The sequence below is a fragment of the Panthera onca genome, chromosome D4 (assembly GCF_046562875.1).
Source record: "Panthera onca isolate mPanOnc1 chromosome D4, mPanOnc1 haplotype 2, whole genome shotgun sequence".
In the NCBI taxonomy this organism is placed as follows: domain Eukaryota; kingdom Metazoa; phylum Chordata; class Mammalia; order Carnivora; family Felidae; genus Panthera; species Panthera onca.
Window position 1 is genome coordinate 63,955,145 of NC_138351.1, and position 15,687 is coordinate 63,970,831.

A 15,687-nucleotide genomic window follows, 5' to 3' on the forward strand; every position below is an offset into this window, starting at 1 on the left:
CCCTGAAGCTATTTAGACACTAATATTGGGAAGTAAGCAAAGAACCCTCTCTTCTTCCTCAGAGTGTCCTCCACAGAAATCCCAGAGAGGGGGCCACCAGTCTCTGTTATTCTTCAGGAACCCAAGTGACAGAGATATCAGGCAACATGATGACTCTGAAGTAGGTTGCATCCATTTTGCTTAAGGGTAGATTACTTGGTGAGAGCAGAGTCCCATAGGATTTTAAAAGTGGAGAGTTTAACCAAATGAATTGAGATTGAAGCCCAATTATATGATTTCAGTTTCCCTTAATCAGCACTCTCTTGTTAGTTCCTGTCGTAAAGGCAAAGATGTTGGAGCTGGAAAAGCATGTTAGAGGTCTTCTTGTTCAACAGATGAGAAACTGAGGCCCAGAGAGGTCAAGCGACTGGTTCAAGATCAAATACCTGGTCAGGGACAGAGCAGAGATAGAATCATACCATGTTTGCTTACTCCAGGACTAGAGACAATGATTTATTATTTTTTTTAATGTTTATTTATTTTTGAGAGATAGAGTGCAAGCCGGGATGAGCCAGAGAGAGAGGAAGACACAGAATCTCAGCAGGCTCCAGGCTCCAAGCTGCCAGCACAGAGCCCGACACGGGGCTCGAACTCACGAACCACAAGATCATGATCTGAGCCGAAGTCAGAGACAATGATTCTTTTTAAATCAATCTCAACATTCTGGCCTTAGATAGACCAGGAAGTAAAAACAACAAACATTCCTTGAGTACCTATAGATGCTTTAACATACATTTTTTAATACTCTCAACTATTTGCTGATATAGCTATTACCCTCATATTCAAAATCATAAAAAAAAAAAGAAAAACTGGGGCTCAGAAAGTTTCAATTATTACTTGCCCCCCAATTACACATCAAAAATGGAGAGAGCTGGGTTTTCAGCTTTACAGCCCACATTCAAGAAACAGCAATGGCTTTGATCTTGCCAAGTACCAGAGCTACAACTAGATATGTGTGCACCCAAAACATATATTGCAGTTCTAGATGCCCTTTTTAGTGACAACCACATATAACGTGCAGTGAAACCCCCTTACAATATGAGATTGTCATACATCTTCCAGTGACTTTTTTCTGCAAACTGTTTATATTTTGAAATCTGAAAACTGTCCCCTAAATACTGTGTGTTGATATCCTTTATTTATCACTTACCAGATCTTCTGTGAAACATTGTGAAGAAACGAGGTCTAAGAGATAACACACCCAACTGATGCACCATATTCCAGGATTATTTGTTTATTTCTTTGCCATTTGGGTTTTTATATCTGAAATACAACTTTATCAAGCTAGAACAGTTATCCTCATTACTTAAAGTATACTTACTATTATCTAAATGTCTTATGTCATGTGGGGTTGTAGCTGGCAGAGCTAAGGGATAAGAAATGCACCAATGGAATTCACGTGCAGTTCATTCATTTCCAGATCTAGAGTTTGGCCTTGGTCATTTCTCACCAGAGGGTGTTCTCATTTGCTGTGAGTGATACGATGTTTGTTAGCCAACAATCAGAAAGACCGTAATAGGGCAGCCAGGGACAAGCACATGGTGAGTCCCACATGTCCCATTTACTCTCTGAACAGAGGGGTAGATAGAGGCAGAGTGTGTGTGGCAAAGACACAGATGGGGGAACCCAGCCATTGCCAAAACCAGAGTCCTAAATCTGCCACAATGTACAAAATGGCACTCAATGTGGGCTGGAGGCCTGGCAGGAAAGAAGAGAGACCCCTTCCCTTATCAAGCAGAATTCTCTCTCTCTCTCTCTCTCTCTCTCCCCCTCTCTCTCCAAGCATAATCAGGCCCTATATGAGATTATGGGACCCAATAAATGGACAAATAGCACCAGGGTCACAGCATACTGACCCTGTGTGTGGTCAGTAAAATGCAGAAAAATGCACTTCCTTCAGCGCACTCAGTGGAGTCTGAGAACTGGATTGTTTCTTCAGCAACCTTTATGTCCATCACAGTCTTTACTGACAACCAGAAATATCTTCCTATTTCAGTTATAAAATGACCCCCTTCCTCCCTCACTTTCTTCCTCTCTTCCTTATGTGAATATTTATCATCACTTAATATATTCCAAGCATTGTCTGAACTGGGTATATAAGTTGGTAGATATCCTTGCTCTGACTTCTTTTTCTTTTATGCTTCATACCTCAATTGGAATTTGAATATTGCCAGCCAATAGTAACAAACCTTGTACTAATTATTACCTTTGACATGAGAGTCTTAGGATTTACTTGTGGATTTATTTGGGCCCTGTACCCTTTCGCATGACAAGTTCTGTTTGGTCTGACATGACTTGTAGTGATTTTGTTGAGATTTTTGTGTGGGTATATGGGTATGCACGTGTGTATTTTTAACAAGAATAGGTTGTGTGTAGATGTTTACACATATTTTTTGCCTCCTTTTCCCTCTTGTGTGAGTAGTGGAAAGTTTCACTAAATGGAGAATTTCTAGAATGTGCACATCTCTTTCCTGTAGAGTAAGAATGCTTTGGGCTTCTGAAATGGTTAAGGCAAGCAATGCTTATTTCTTTTCATATTTGTCCTTATGTGTTTATCACCCCCCATCCCATTTCCCTCATTTACTTTGTAACCATATGTCATTTAATGACATTACATGATGTATTTATTCAGTTTTTTTGCCCTCCCTACACACACACACACACACACACACACACACACACACACACGACATCTGTTCACGGCTATGCCTCCAGTGCTAAAACAATTCCTGGCAGAGTGGGTTCTCCCTCTCCAAAACTGTTGAATGCAAAATGAGGATATGATGAATTTAGTTTAGAAGAGATAATTCACTTTGTATTACTTGGTCCACAGTTTTCATTTATTCTTAAACAATACACCAAGAATTGTGTGTTTTCTGGTCCATATTGTCAATTTCCTGCAGTGTTCATCTTCAGAGAAATAAAGGTCAGAGGTCAGAGTCTATAAGGTCAGATTCTACCTAGAAGTAGGTCCTCTAAAGATTCAATCTTTTGTTTATTCAACAAGTATTAATTGAGCCTACCAGACCTTGTTCTAAGCACCATACAAGGAATGGCACAAGTCCTTCCCATAAGAATATTGTAGTCAAATGAAGAGGGACACACAAACAATAATTGCAGTTAAGTGGGTAGATGTCAAGAGAGAGATCTGTATAACATGTTGTGGGAGCAATGACAAGACAGGGTCTCTCTTTTCCCGAGGGGATCTGGTAAAGGCTTTGGGGAGGGTAGTGACATTTTCACTGGGTCCAGAAGGATAAATAATAGAAATTATTTTTTGTTCTTTATAGTCCACCTCATTACACCTGTGTTCCAAAAGACCTTCCTTAATCTGGTGTGCTTCATTCAACATTGAATAACTATGATGTACCTTACACTGGGCTAAGCCGGGGGATGCCGTAGGGAGGGGATAGTAACCAAGAATACCAGGACATCCCATAACAAAGAACAACAGTAATCATATGTAACCGTTTCTGATAAGAAATAGAAAAGAGAAACGCAAGGTAAGAAATTCACGTATAACAAGAATGCCTGAGCTAGTCTGTGGAATCAGAGAAAACTCCCTCAAGGAAATACTGTTTCATGTATCCAAGCATGCATGAATCCATCCCCATCTGTTCACTAAGATAAAAAACCAACAATACGCTTCCATCACGTACAGTAAGGACAAACAAAACCCTTTGGCACCTTATTTTAGCAGAGATAGGTCTTACTAGAAAAGAAGGAGGGCTGAGTTCTTAAAGCTATTCAGATATTTGTACATGACAGAGCATCATCTCGTTGTTAATTCCAAGGGACATTAGGCACAAAATATTTTTAACTCGGAACAACCATACTTCGACGCCACCTGCCAAAGTGATACATCCCATTGTGTGCCTGTCTGACCCCAAATACTGTCTACTCCTGCCAACTTCCCACCTCCTTCTGACTTTCCTCTAGTGCTATTTCCACAACACCATTCTGTCTTGTACTTTAATAGCATCTGAGTTTTTCAGTATTTAAAGCATATTACGCTTAACTTGTTTTGTTTTCTGTTCTCAATATTAAACACAGATGCAACAAATATTTTTATTGAGTCACTACTTAGTAAAAGTGTAAGCAGTCGAGATGAAGACCATGGAGCCAGGTCTTCTTGGCTTCAGAGCCAGGGTTTGTGACTTACTAGCTCTGACCTTAGACAAATTATTGAATCCCTCTGTGCCTCAGGTGTTACATTTGTACAATCAGGATAACACTTGTGCATGGAATTATGTGTAAAGGCCACATTCTAGTGCTGCCTCCAACACTGACTGTGTGTGGCCAAGCGCTGAGACCTTTGGCGTCCTAGATCATAAAAGGGAAAATATCTGTAAATGGTTCCAATTTTATAATTTTATCGTTTCATTTCCACACCCTGTGCCATTCATGATGTTGCCACCTTCATCCATCTATTCCATAATGACGGAAGGAATATAAGGAATGGGAATTCTTAACGTATTGATAAAGTTTATCTAACACCATAAGCATGTACATAGCAAAGAAGAACATCTATAGGATCACATTCTTCTGGGAAAATGTTGAAATTGGGACTAGGAAAATAAAAATGGCATGTGATGTGGTGGAAAGTGTGGACTTGAGAATTTAGTTGTCCTGGATGCCAATCCCAGTGCCCCCACATGCCAATTGTATGCTTTGGAAGGTCCTGAATGTTCTATCTTCCCCAGCAAAGCAAGGATAATAATACTTATACTAGGAATCTTATAAGCATGAAAAATACTATGATGAAGTGCCTGACACATAGTTTTCAATAGATGATGGTAATTAGTAACTTTTTATTCTTTGTTGGTGGTTCTCAGTCTTCTTTTTGGCAGAGTTGGTGACAACATACCTCATGCTAGTTCCTTATTTTTTTTTTTGAGAGACAGAGAGAGAGCAAGCCTGAGTGGGGGAGGGGGAGAGGGCGAGGGAGAGAGAGAGTCCCAAGCAACCTCTACACTCAGCACAGAGCCTGATGGGGGACTCAATCTCACAACCATGAGATCATGAACTGAGCCAAAATCAAGACTCAGACACTTAACCAACTGAGCCACCCAGTCACCCTCCCCTGTCAGTTCCTTATTTTAAATAGGAATATACTGTGCTGAGTACTACAAGAGTAATCAAGAAACATAGGTTGTGGTCCCTGTCCTCAGAGAGTTTACAGCCTACACAAAGACATTATAATGTATATAGTAATATATATGTATTAGTTCAAGATAACGAGAGAGAGGTACCAAGGTACCAGTTATAAAGAGACAGTCAACCAGTTCATAGTAAGAGAAATAAAGCTCAAGCCAATATATTCAAGTAAAGATTTATCAGGTGAATAATGTGTTGCCATGTAACAAGGTAATAACTTGTTATGTGTGCTTATAATGCCTTGTTAGGCACATGGGGCTGTCCCAGTCATTTCTCATCATTGCAACTCACACATTCAGTTAAAAAAATCAATCCCAGGGACACCTGCGTGGTTCAGTCGATTGAGCGTCGGCGCTTGATTTCACCTCAGGTCATGGTCTCGTAGTTTGAGAGATAACAGTGAGGATCCTGCCTGGGATTCTCAATCTCTCCCTCACCCTCTGCCCCTCCCCCACTCATGCTTGCTCCCTCTCTGTCTCTCTCTCTCTGTCTCTCAAAATAAATAAATAAACATGAAAAAAATTCAGTCCCAGTGTGAGTGAGCCTTATCATAGTTCCTACTGCAATTCACTATTTCCATTTATGTTTTTATGACCTTAGAATTTAATAATATAGCCTGAAACCTAGCTGAAATTATCAGTTATTGCCACCTCTAATTCTTTTGAAGAATTAAGTACAAATTATGATTTAACTCTCCATCTCTGCAACATGCCATCTTTTAAAAGCATTTGGAGCTTCAGAAGTTTTTGTTTTTTAAGGCAACTGGTCTCTTTTGTCAGACAGCTTTCCAACTTGACATTTCTTAAACATTCTTTCTCCAGATTTTTATTGGTGAGATATCCATGTATTTCATAAAGTCAACCAGAGAATCTCTAATTGCCCAGGAGAAAACAATCCTGACCGGAGAATGCTGTTACCTGAACCCCTTACTCCGAAGGATCATAAGATTCATAGGTGAGTATAAGAACATGCTGAACTGAACCCTCGCCCGCAGGTAAAACCTACTACCCTTACCACAGATGGACACACTTGATAAAATAAACTAAGCTATGAAAGCATCAACTTTTCAAAGCAACGGTTTCTTTAGGGATTTTCCAGGAAGTACAGAAACCGAGCCTAATCGTAGTGCCATGTCAAATTTTTCATCCTTAAAGTGAAGCAGTACTTATCTTCTCACAAATGATTTCAACTTACTTAGATTTTTCCCCCTACACAATATTTATCTGAGATTCCCTCTGGACATATATTTTCATAGTCACCAGCTATTGTCATATACCCTTTAACTGAGTCAGGGGAGCATGTGGGGGCCCAGCAGGGGACACCAATAAAATGAATTTAGAAATAATCAAATTTCCTGACAAAAATTTTCCATCCAGTATAATTTTGTTATGTGTTATGTATGGGCAATCTAATCCATCAGATTCTGGAAAACGAGGTTGGAAGGCAGAATCCATCTGATTCTGCCTTTCCAAGTTTGGAAAACAAATAGTTTTATTAGCATTCATGATAAGAAATAATTAAGGCATGTTCTATATCTGTCCTTCTAGGACTTTTATAAAAATGTCTGAGGTGGTGTGGATAATGACTATAGATATGGGGATGAGTGTGTATATGGGTATAGGTAGGAATATACCTATATATATTCCTACCTATGATTAGATCTTCATGGGAGCCAGGATAAAACTCCCGAGTGTGATCATAGCCGGTATTGAAACAAGCTGTGATACTAGTGAGAACCTACAGAACTGACAACTGGGAAATTCAGTGAAGTCCAGAATATGGCATGCTCTAAACTCTTGGTTTTCCTTAATCCTGTTTTTTCCCCGCTGTAGGAAAAAGGGTTGAATTTCCTCAAGTCATAGGCAAATGACCACATTAAAATCAAATATGCAATAACTTCTATGATCAGAGTAGAAATGAGGGACGTAGTACAGCGGGAAGTCTAAGAAAATCTAATTTCAAAGAAGCAACCCTTAACATTAAAATAGTCTTCAGCATCTACTGATGGTATTTGCAGAATGACCTGTGGCAGTCTGTAATCAGCTCATTGGGTAATCCCCTAATCAATACAATGTCATCCCTGTCTGTGAGTTCACTCATTCCAAACAGTGGTGCCTTTCAAAGATGTTTGGAGTTCGGTCACTTCCCACCAGAGTGGCGAGGTAACAAATCATCGAGGAGAAAACAAAAGGAGAAAAGAGAATATTTATTATCAGTAGAGTGGAGTAGATGCTTTATAAACATTTCATTTAATCCACCCAACACCCAATAAGGTAATTGATAATCCTAATTGTACAAGTGAAGATCTGATATAAAATGGGATGAAGTAACTTTTCCCAAGGAGTATGAGAGTGCCTGTGTATGTATATAGACACATTTACATAATTTGATTCGGAGAAGATTTCATGTTCACTGCCTGATCATATAATGAGAGCAAGTTATTCAAAGCAGAAAGTTATTAGACTATAATTAAGCAGAGATATCTTTATAAAAGTCACTGTTGTTTTTCCTTGGCAAAGATAATTTATACCTATTTGGGATCCACCCCAGCTGGGACAGAGTCCAAAGAATAGAAATTGTAACTGATATCTGTCATTTATACAGACCTGCCTGTATGCATTGTCAGGGCAAGACTTTGTTCACGGAGGGATGCCAAAAGGCCCCCACCATCCAGGAACGAACCCTGCCGATTGCCAGCGGTGGTACCTGAAATCCCTACTGTAGTCAGTGCATCGAGCTGAGGTGTGGTTTCAGGAGGACAATTAAATAGAAATGTCTCACCCTAGAGGAACATCAAACTCCCATTTCCATAATCAGTGACACTTTAGTCCATTGGGGTCTATCATAAGCTGACAGAGATACTTCTCACAGGGATGCTTGTGTGGGGAGACAGCCAGCAGGTAGCATGTAAACCTTGGAGAATTAGAGGAACAGCATCAAAAGAGAAGAGAGATTGCTGGCTAAGGAAGCACCTGCTCCATTCTTTTCATCTTTTGTTTTATGGCACCAGAATCTGCCCAGTTGCTTAAATCAAAAACCTAGAAGTCACATTAAACCAAAGGAGAACTTGTTAGAAATGTGCATTCTTAGGCTCCATTCCATACCTACAGAATCAGAAAGTCTGGGGATGGAGCCTGATAATCTGTGTCTCATGATAGGTCATCCAGGTGATTCTGATGCACTCTGAAGTTTGGGAGCCACAGCTTTAAGCCATTGAAATTTCTTGCCCTGTAAGTGGTCTCCCTCCATCTTGTCTTGCAACATGGCTCTGTGTACCCCAGCCCTGCAAAAATAACATCCATTGACCACTTTGTACGTGTTTCCGGAGCAAAAGTATGATCAGGTCATTTCCCTGCTTAAGTTCTTTCAAAGAATCCCTAGCGTGTTTAACAGTGTGATGATTTGCCCTGGTTCCTGTTCATGTGCTGCTCCTTCTGCCTATTGCCATCCTCTCGCCCTTACAGCTGACAATCCTGCTCGTTCTCCAACACGCAGCTTACGTGTTACCTGTTTACCAACCCAGACAGCTCTCTACCTCCTCTCCCCAGCCCCCACTGAGCCTTACACCTGCATCTTTTATAGGCACTTACAATTTCACTGTAATTATGTAAGACTTTTACTCCTACTAACTTGTGATCCTTCGTAGAGCAGGAACTGTATCTTTTCACTTTTTATCAACAGCATATTGCAAAATACCTGGCACATAGTAGGTTTTCATTAATTTTTTTTTTTTTGGATAAGTAAAGAACAAAGATTACCTGTGTTAAGACACAGATTTGCCTAAAATTGCTTCCATAAATGCTGGTTCTTAAATATTCATTTACCTGCTGTTTAATTAACCTTATTACCACTCTTCAGCTTAGTCCCAGGAAATTAAAGTACATAAGTTAGGCAGTTTCTAAGAGGAGGTGAGAGAAGTCTGTCCTAACTTCATATAGGAGAGTTGAAGGTGTAGGGAAAGGCTATTTATCTTAAGAAGAGTAACATTTTTTTTTTAGTACCTGGATTAATGTTTTTTTTATAAGAGGAAAAAACATACTACTTAAAAATCCTTTAAATAGGGATGCTTCCTTTGAAAACAATCAAAGTAAACTAAGGCAGTAATCAGATATACTAGAAATGTTATTGTAAAGAGATTAACAGTCTGTTTTTCTGACCTAGTAGCCACCAAAAATGATCAGAAAATGGCAACTGTTTCAGCTAACTATTCTAATTAAGTTGAAATCCCATGACTTTCTCTTGCCGTTTATGTAATTATTCTAGAGTCCATTACAAATAGTATTTCCCAACAAATACGATCAGCTTCGCATTGCAAAATGACCAGTGAATTAGCAAAATATTTTTAAGCAGAATCATGCTGCATGCTGTCAAAGGTGAGGGAAAAGTTGGAATTCGAATACATTTTTGGCAAGACTAAACTGATATACCCTTTCTGCATAACAGTTTGATGGTATATTTCAATAATCTTAAAAACAGCTGTCCTTTTTAACCCAAAATTCTACTTCAAATAATTTATCCTACGGAAATGATCACTGCTATAGATTAATTTTTATGGACTAAAATTATTTTTTATAACCTAAATTAGAAATCTCTCAAGATACAATTTTTTCAAAATAATGCTCCCACCACAAGTTGCAACCTCAGAAAATATTATTTTTAAGAATTTTTAATGAAAAGGGAAATATTCACGATATAATTTTATGTGAAAAAGTCAAGACACTATGAATCTATATTTCAAAATAAGGATACAGTATCATAGGTGTGTATGTGTGTGTTTATTTGTGTGTGGGTATCCCAGAGAAAAAAAGATTGAAGGGAAATACACTAAAAGTTACCTTTGTCACTTCTGAGTGTTAGAAGAATGGTTGAATAATTTTTATCTTTTGCTTTCTATGCTCTAATTTTTAATTTTTATCATCAATATGTATAATTTTAAAATCAGAAAAGAAAGCTAAACATTATTTTTTTAAGGGGCAGGGAGAAGGAGTGGCAAAATAGAGGCTATCCAGAAGGATGGCCATGTCCTTTAACGTGGTCCTCAGTGTAGGAAGCAGAACTGAGCGTGGCACCTTGGCTCTCAGTCTCCCCTAGTCTGGGTGGTGTGGACTTGCACAGCATCCCCTCACTCTACCCCACAGATCCAAATTTAAATTTTCAGTAAGAAAATGGCAAGAATAGTGAAGTCAAAGGGAAACCTTCAAACGAAGCCATCTCCACCAGTAGACAGATGCTAAGTGTGTTGGCCTTCACAGAGAAGATGGAATTCTTCTGATTCACAGATCCAACAGTAAATTGGTTTTCCCAAAGTTATCATTATAGGAAGTATTCCCAGCCTCCTGAATGTAGGGATGTACCCTCATAAGTGTTCCACCCCTTTCTAAATTGTTGTTTAATTTCTCAAGTTTTGTTTACATGATGTGGGAAGGGTGGAAAAGGATGGCTGAACTAACAAATTTCACCAGCATTTTATAAGAACAGATGTACCTAAATTAGTAACACGTACTTGGACTTTTCCCTTGCCTCATCATTTTCCTCTCCAGTCCTTTTCTTATACAATCTCTTTGGTATTGCATTAAATTCTACAACAACAACACCCAGATTTAAGCTCTCGAAAGAGATAAACCACTGCGTTCTTTTTTCAGGAGCAAAGACAACATAAGGAAGTCACATTTTCCCAAAAATTCATGAAGATAAGTTTAGTTATATCCTTTTCATTTACAAATATACTTGAGTAAAAGTATTCTTGTAAATATCAATTATTAAACAGTAACTTTTTAATTTAATGTTGGAAAGTAATGAATAAAAAGCATTAGAATTTGGTGAGGGTTTTGGGGTTGTTTGCCATGTGGAGGGAAAACTAAACTAACTATCTTCTTGAATAACTAATTTGTTTGAGGTTAAAGGAAAAAAACTCATCTAAATATGTCAAGACTAGACTGTCTATTAGCAACTAAATTAGCCTGTCACCCAGAAGCTCTTTATTATGGGCTTTCCATTTGGGATCCTATAGTTGCTCCATTATTACTTCTAATAAAATTTTAATTAAATACTAAGCAAGTCTTATGCCATTTAGGTCAGGTCTGTGGATGAGGTAGCACTGGACAGAATAGAAAGTAGCATGGTAAACAGTTAATTCATGTAACACTAATTAATTGCCATAAATTAACTATGATCTAAATGGAGCATGAATATTTTAAATGCAGTTTCAAAGGTCACAGTGTTTTATGGCCATAAGAATTGATACCCTGAGACAAGCTTAATGTCAGCCTTTTTGAGAACTAGAAAATCCTTCTCCATTTGGAAAGTCATTTAAATGTACTTTATCTGAAAAGAGATGTCACTGGATTCAGTAAGTCCATTTCTATGTACCTTCAGTATTTATAATTAAATTATAAACTGGAGGACTGATCATATTCATTCAGCCTTCAACAAATAATTTGTTGGCATCTACCATATGGTAAGCACTGATTAAGGTGTTGAGGACATATTAGTGAACCAAATAGAGATTTATTTGCCCTCATTGAGTTTATATTCCAGTAGGGGAAACTAAGCGTTAAACAAAATAAATAAGTAAATTATAGTGTTCATTAGGAGATAAGTGCCATGGGGAAAAATAATGTAGAAAAAGGAAACAGGGAGTTTCTGGGGATAGATATGTGATTTTAAAGGCTGTCCTACAAAGAGAATTGTCTAGAGTTGGCAGTGACTTCACAGCAGGATAGCGACTGTCTCAGGAACCTAGGTGCCCCGTGAACTAGGCCAGCCCCACGTGCCAACTGAAGAAGCTGAAGTTCCATTCTTTTCTAAAAAATTAGGGTGCCCAGGCACCCAACTTTAGCTCTGAGACAAGAAGCTGGAGAAAAAGGGCAAATGCAAGGCAGGGCATGGGCTTATAAGCAGATGGAGATATTCCTGGAGCTCAGCAATATAAACCAGAATTGAAGCTCTAGGATATAGATCAGAAACCAGAGTAGAAGCTCTATGATATAGATCAGGAGGAGAAAGCCAGGATGGGTCTTAGGGGAAAAAAATGGAACCTCAGTTTCTGGGCTCCGTGAGCAGCCAAGCCACCAGACTTCAAGACTGGCCTGTTTGGTGTTTCCTTCTAGGGAGCAGAGATGCAAGGAGGAGAGGGATACTGAGGCTGGGAGCTCTGAATGACCTAAAAGGCAGAACCAGACCTCTGTTCAGGTCTCCAGAGGTTGTGATGAGGCTGCCTGTGGTTGCTTTGCTCAGTGGACGGAACAAATCTGCTCTCCTTTGAGTGCCATCCTCTGTGAACCAGCACATTACATACAGTCCAGAGCAAGACTCCTACTCCAGACTCTATAGGGTACTCTCATTATCAAGAGGAAAGTTAGTTAGTCATATGAGACTCTAGTGATCCTTCCCTGAGGGTCTTCCCAGCACCAGTGTTTAAAGACTGGACTCTGATGAAAGGAGCAAGTAGATGGCCACTTTCTTACACTTTGCAGATGAGCCAGTGCACATTCATGGCACGTCAGTGAACCTCTCTGCTATAAAGCCATTTCTCAACCTCAGCACTATTGACCTGTTGAGCCAGATCATTCTTTTCTGCATAGGGTGTTCAGTAGCATCCCTGGCCTCTATACACCAGATGTCAGTAGCACCCCTGACCCACTAGTGTCAATCAAAAATGCCTCTGAACACTGCAAAATGACCCCTGGAAGCAGGACCACCCTCAGTTTTAAAGATTTAGGAAGACAAGTATACTTCGGACTTTTGCTTCAAATGTTACGTGAATATTTTTGCTATGAAGATACTACACACATCACAAAATTAGGCACAGTGAGATACAAAAATACTGTCTGAATATTGGAAATGACTTCCAACAATTGATAAAGGGTGGTTTCAAAGCTTTCTATGTGAAAAATAAAATTTGCAATATATGCAAATATCGAATCACTATACTGCACACTTGAAACTAATGTTCGGGGAGCCTGGGTGGCTCAGGCAGCTAAGCGTCCAGCTTCAGCTTAGGTTATGATCTTGTGGTTCACGAGTTCGAGCCTCACATCCGGCTCTGTGCTGACAGCTCAGAGCCTGGAGCCTGCTTCGGATTCTTTGTCTCCCTCTCTCTCTCTGCCCCTCCCCTGCTCACTCTCTTCTCTCTCTCAAAAATAAATAAAACCTTCTCAAAATTAAAAGAAAAGAAATTAATGTTCTATGTCAGTTATACCTCGATTAAAAAAGTGGTGCTTTGGAAACGATTTAAATGATTATATTAGAATGTGATAACAGTGATTAGGAAATGCGTCAAGCAGAGGGCAACAGCACCAGATCAGTAATCTGTCAGTTATCAACAGGACTTGATGCTTGTCAGTGGTGGGAATGGAGGGAATTCAAAGCACCAGCTTTGTTTTTGAAACACAAACATTGTCAGAAAGGGCAGAACTCGGGATCTGCTATTTAGAAGCCCTTCAGAATTTAATATACCTATTGTTAGATTCTTTGGTAGGTTAGGAATCTAGAATCTTCTCTCTCCATATTTAGTTTGTATCTAGGGCATACTTCCTAGATTTACCTGCATGCAACTTCTCCATTTTATTGTAAAATTCCACTGCCTCTGGCCAACTTTTAGGATCTTTGTCTCTCTCAAGCAGCATTTGGACCCACACTGCCCAGGGGAACTGAGAGGCAGATATTGAAAGGCCAGCAGGAGTCAGACATTTGAAAGAGAAAAACACTGAGGAACTGTCCCCAGAAAGGAGGACTAAAGAAGACACTCCAGTTGAGATGAAACTGTGTCATCAAGAAATGTAATTTTATGCTTTGGGGAAGTAGAGATGTGTTTGTTCTTTCATTTATAAAAATATTTAGGAGGAATGGTTCCTGTTGGTTACCCATCATCTTTATTAAGTAATTATCCTTAATCTTCATCCATCATGATGAGTAGATATACTGCCAAATATAAGGTACTTTTTAAAACCACCAGCTCATCATATTGTAAAAGGTACTTTATTAATACGGAGAATGAATAACACAAAGAGTCGAATATTTGATTGAGGTTGTTAGCATTACAGGGTCCTTGTCTCTTTCCTCTGTTTTAAAAATAACTTTATAACCAATTTTGTAATCAAGCCTGGGTGGCTCAGTCAATTAAGCATCCGACTTTGGCTCAGGTCTTGATCTCACGGTTTGTGAGTTTGAGCCCCGTGATGAGCGAGCCCAATTCTGATCTTCTGAACCCTCTCTCCTGCCCCTCCCCCACTTGCGTGCATGCTCTGTCTCTCTCTCTCTCTCTCTCTCTCTGTCTCTGTCTCTCAAAAATAAATCATTAAAAATAAAATAAAATAAAATATACTGAGGACATTTATTTCCCTCAGTTATAAAAACAGTAGTAACTAGTATCTATATCAAGCTCACGATTTACAAAATGTTTTTACAACTATTTCTGTGATTTGCATAATAACCCTGTGATATAAAGGAACTGAGGTCCAGACTAGTTGATTTAAATAAAATTATTCTTAGAATTAAAACCATGCCATTAAGACAAGTAGACTCCCACCAGCCTTTGGTGTTTTCATGAAATATGTAGGAAACAGAGACCACATGGATCTTGTTTTGTGAACACTTGAAATTAACTGTCCAAGGAACTGATGTATTCAATAGTGTCAGAAACTTCTTTCTGAAGCATAAGATATTTGATGTGTGTAGATCAATTTGCACTGATGGGTGTTGTAATATATTAGAAAAAAAATTAGATTCATTGCCAAAGTGATAAAAAAAAAAAAACTACCTCATTCAGTGATGACATATCCCAAGTATTTTATCATAAATTCTTGTTTGGAAATTTGTTGGAAAATTTCTTGTTGGAAATTTTCTTGTTGGAAAATTGTTGCCTAAAATATTGAGGAATTCTTGTTCAGTTGTGACAAGTGCAATACATTTCATCGGGGGCATGTTCTAAATCCTTGCCTCTTCTCAGTGTGCATTTGCACGTGTGTGTGCATGTGTGTGTGTGTGTGTGTGTGTGGCCAAGCAAACAGGACTAAAAGTGTTGTTTTTCATGGCCTGATGTCTACTCATATTTTTAAAATTTTTTTTTAATGTTTATTTATTTTTTTTGAGAGAGAGACAGAGACAGAATGGGAGTGGGTTAGGGGCAGAGAGAGAGGGAGACACAGAATCCGAAGCAGGCTCCAGGCTCTGAGCTGTCAGCACAGAGCCCGACACGGGGCTCAAACTCATGAGCTGTGGCCTACTCATATTTTTTTAGGTTTATGAAAATATAAGCTTAGAAGGTTATGATTAAGAGTATGGGGGGCGCCTGGGTGGCTTGGTCGGTTGAGCATCCGACTTCGGCTCAGGTCATGATCTCACGGTCCGTGAGTTCGAGCCCCGCGTCGGGCTCTGTGCTGACAGCTCAGAGCCTGGAGCCTGTTTCAGATTCTGTGTCTCCCTCTCTCTCTGACCCTCCCCCGTTCATGTTCTGTCTCTCTCTGTCTCAAAAATAAATAAACGTTAAAA

General features: G+C 39.1%; 1 protein-coding gene across 5 annotated transcripts in view; it reads left to right on the top strand.

Moving 5' to 3' along the window:
• The window catches only part of PLPPR1 (phospholipid phosphatase related 1), a 327,234-nt gene that overhangs the window by 290,171 nt on the left and 21,376 nt on the right, over positions 1 to 15,687 (top strand). For all 5 annotated transcript variants that reach the window (XM_060609179.2, XM_078436642.2, XM_078436641.2 and 2 more), the window contains one exon: positions 6,018 to 6,150. In XM_060609179.2, the coding sequence (XP_060465162.1) occupies positions 6,018 to 6,150 (133 nt within the window). The remainder of the gene's footprint in view (positions 1 to 6,017; positions 6,151 to 15,687) is intronic.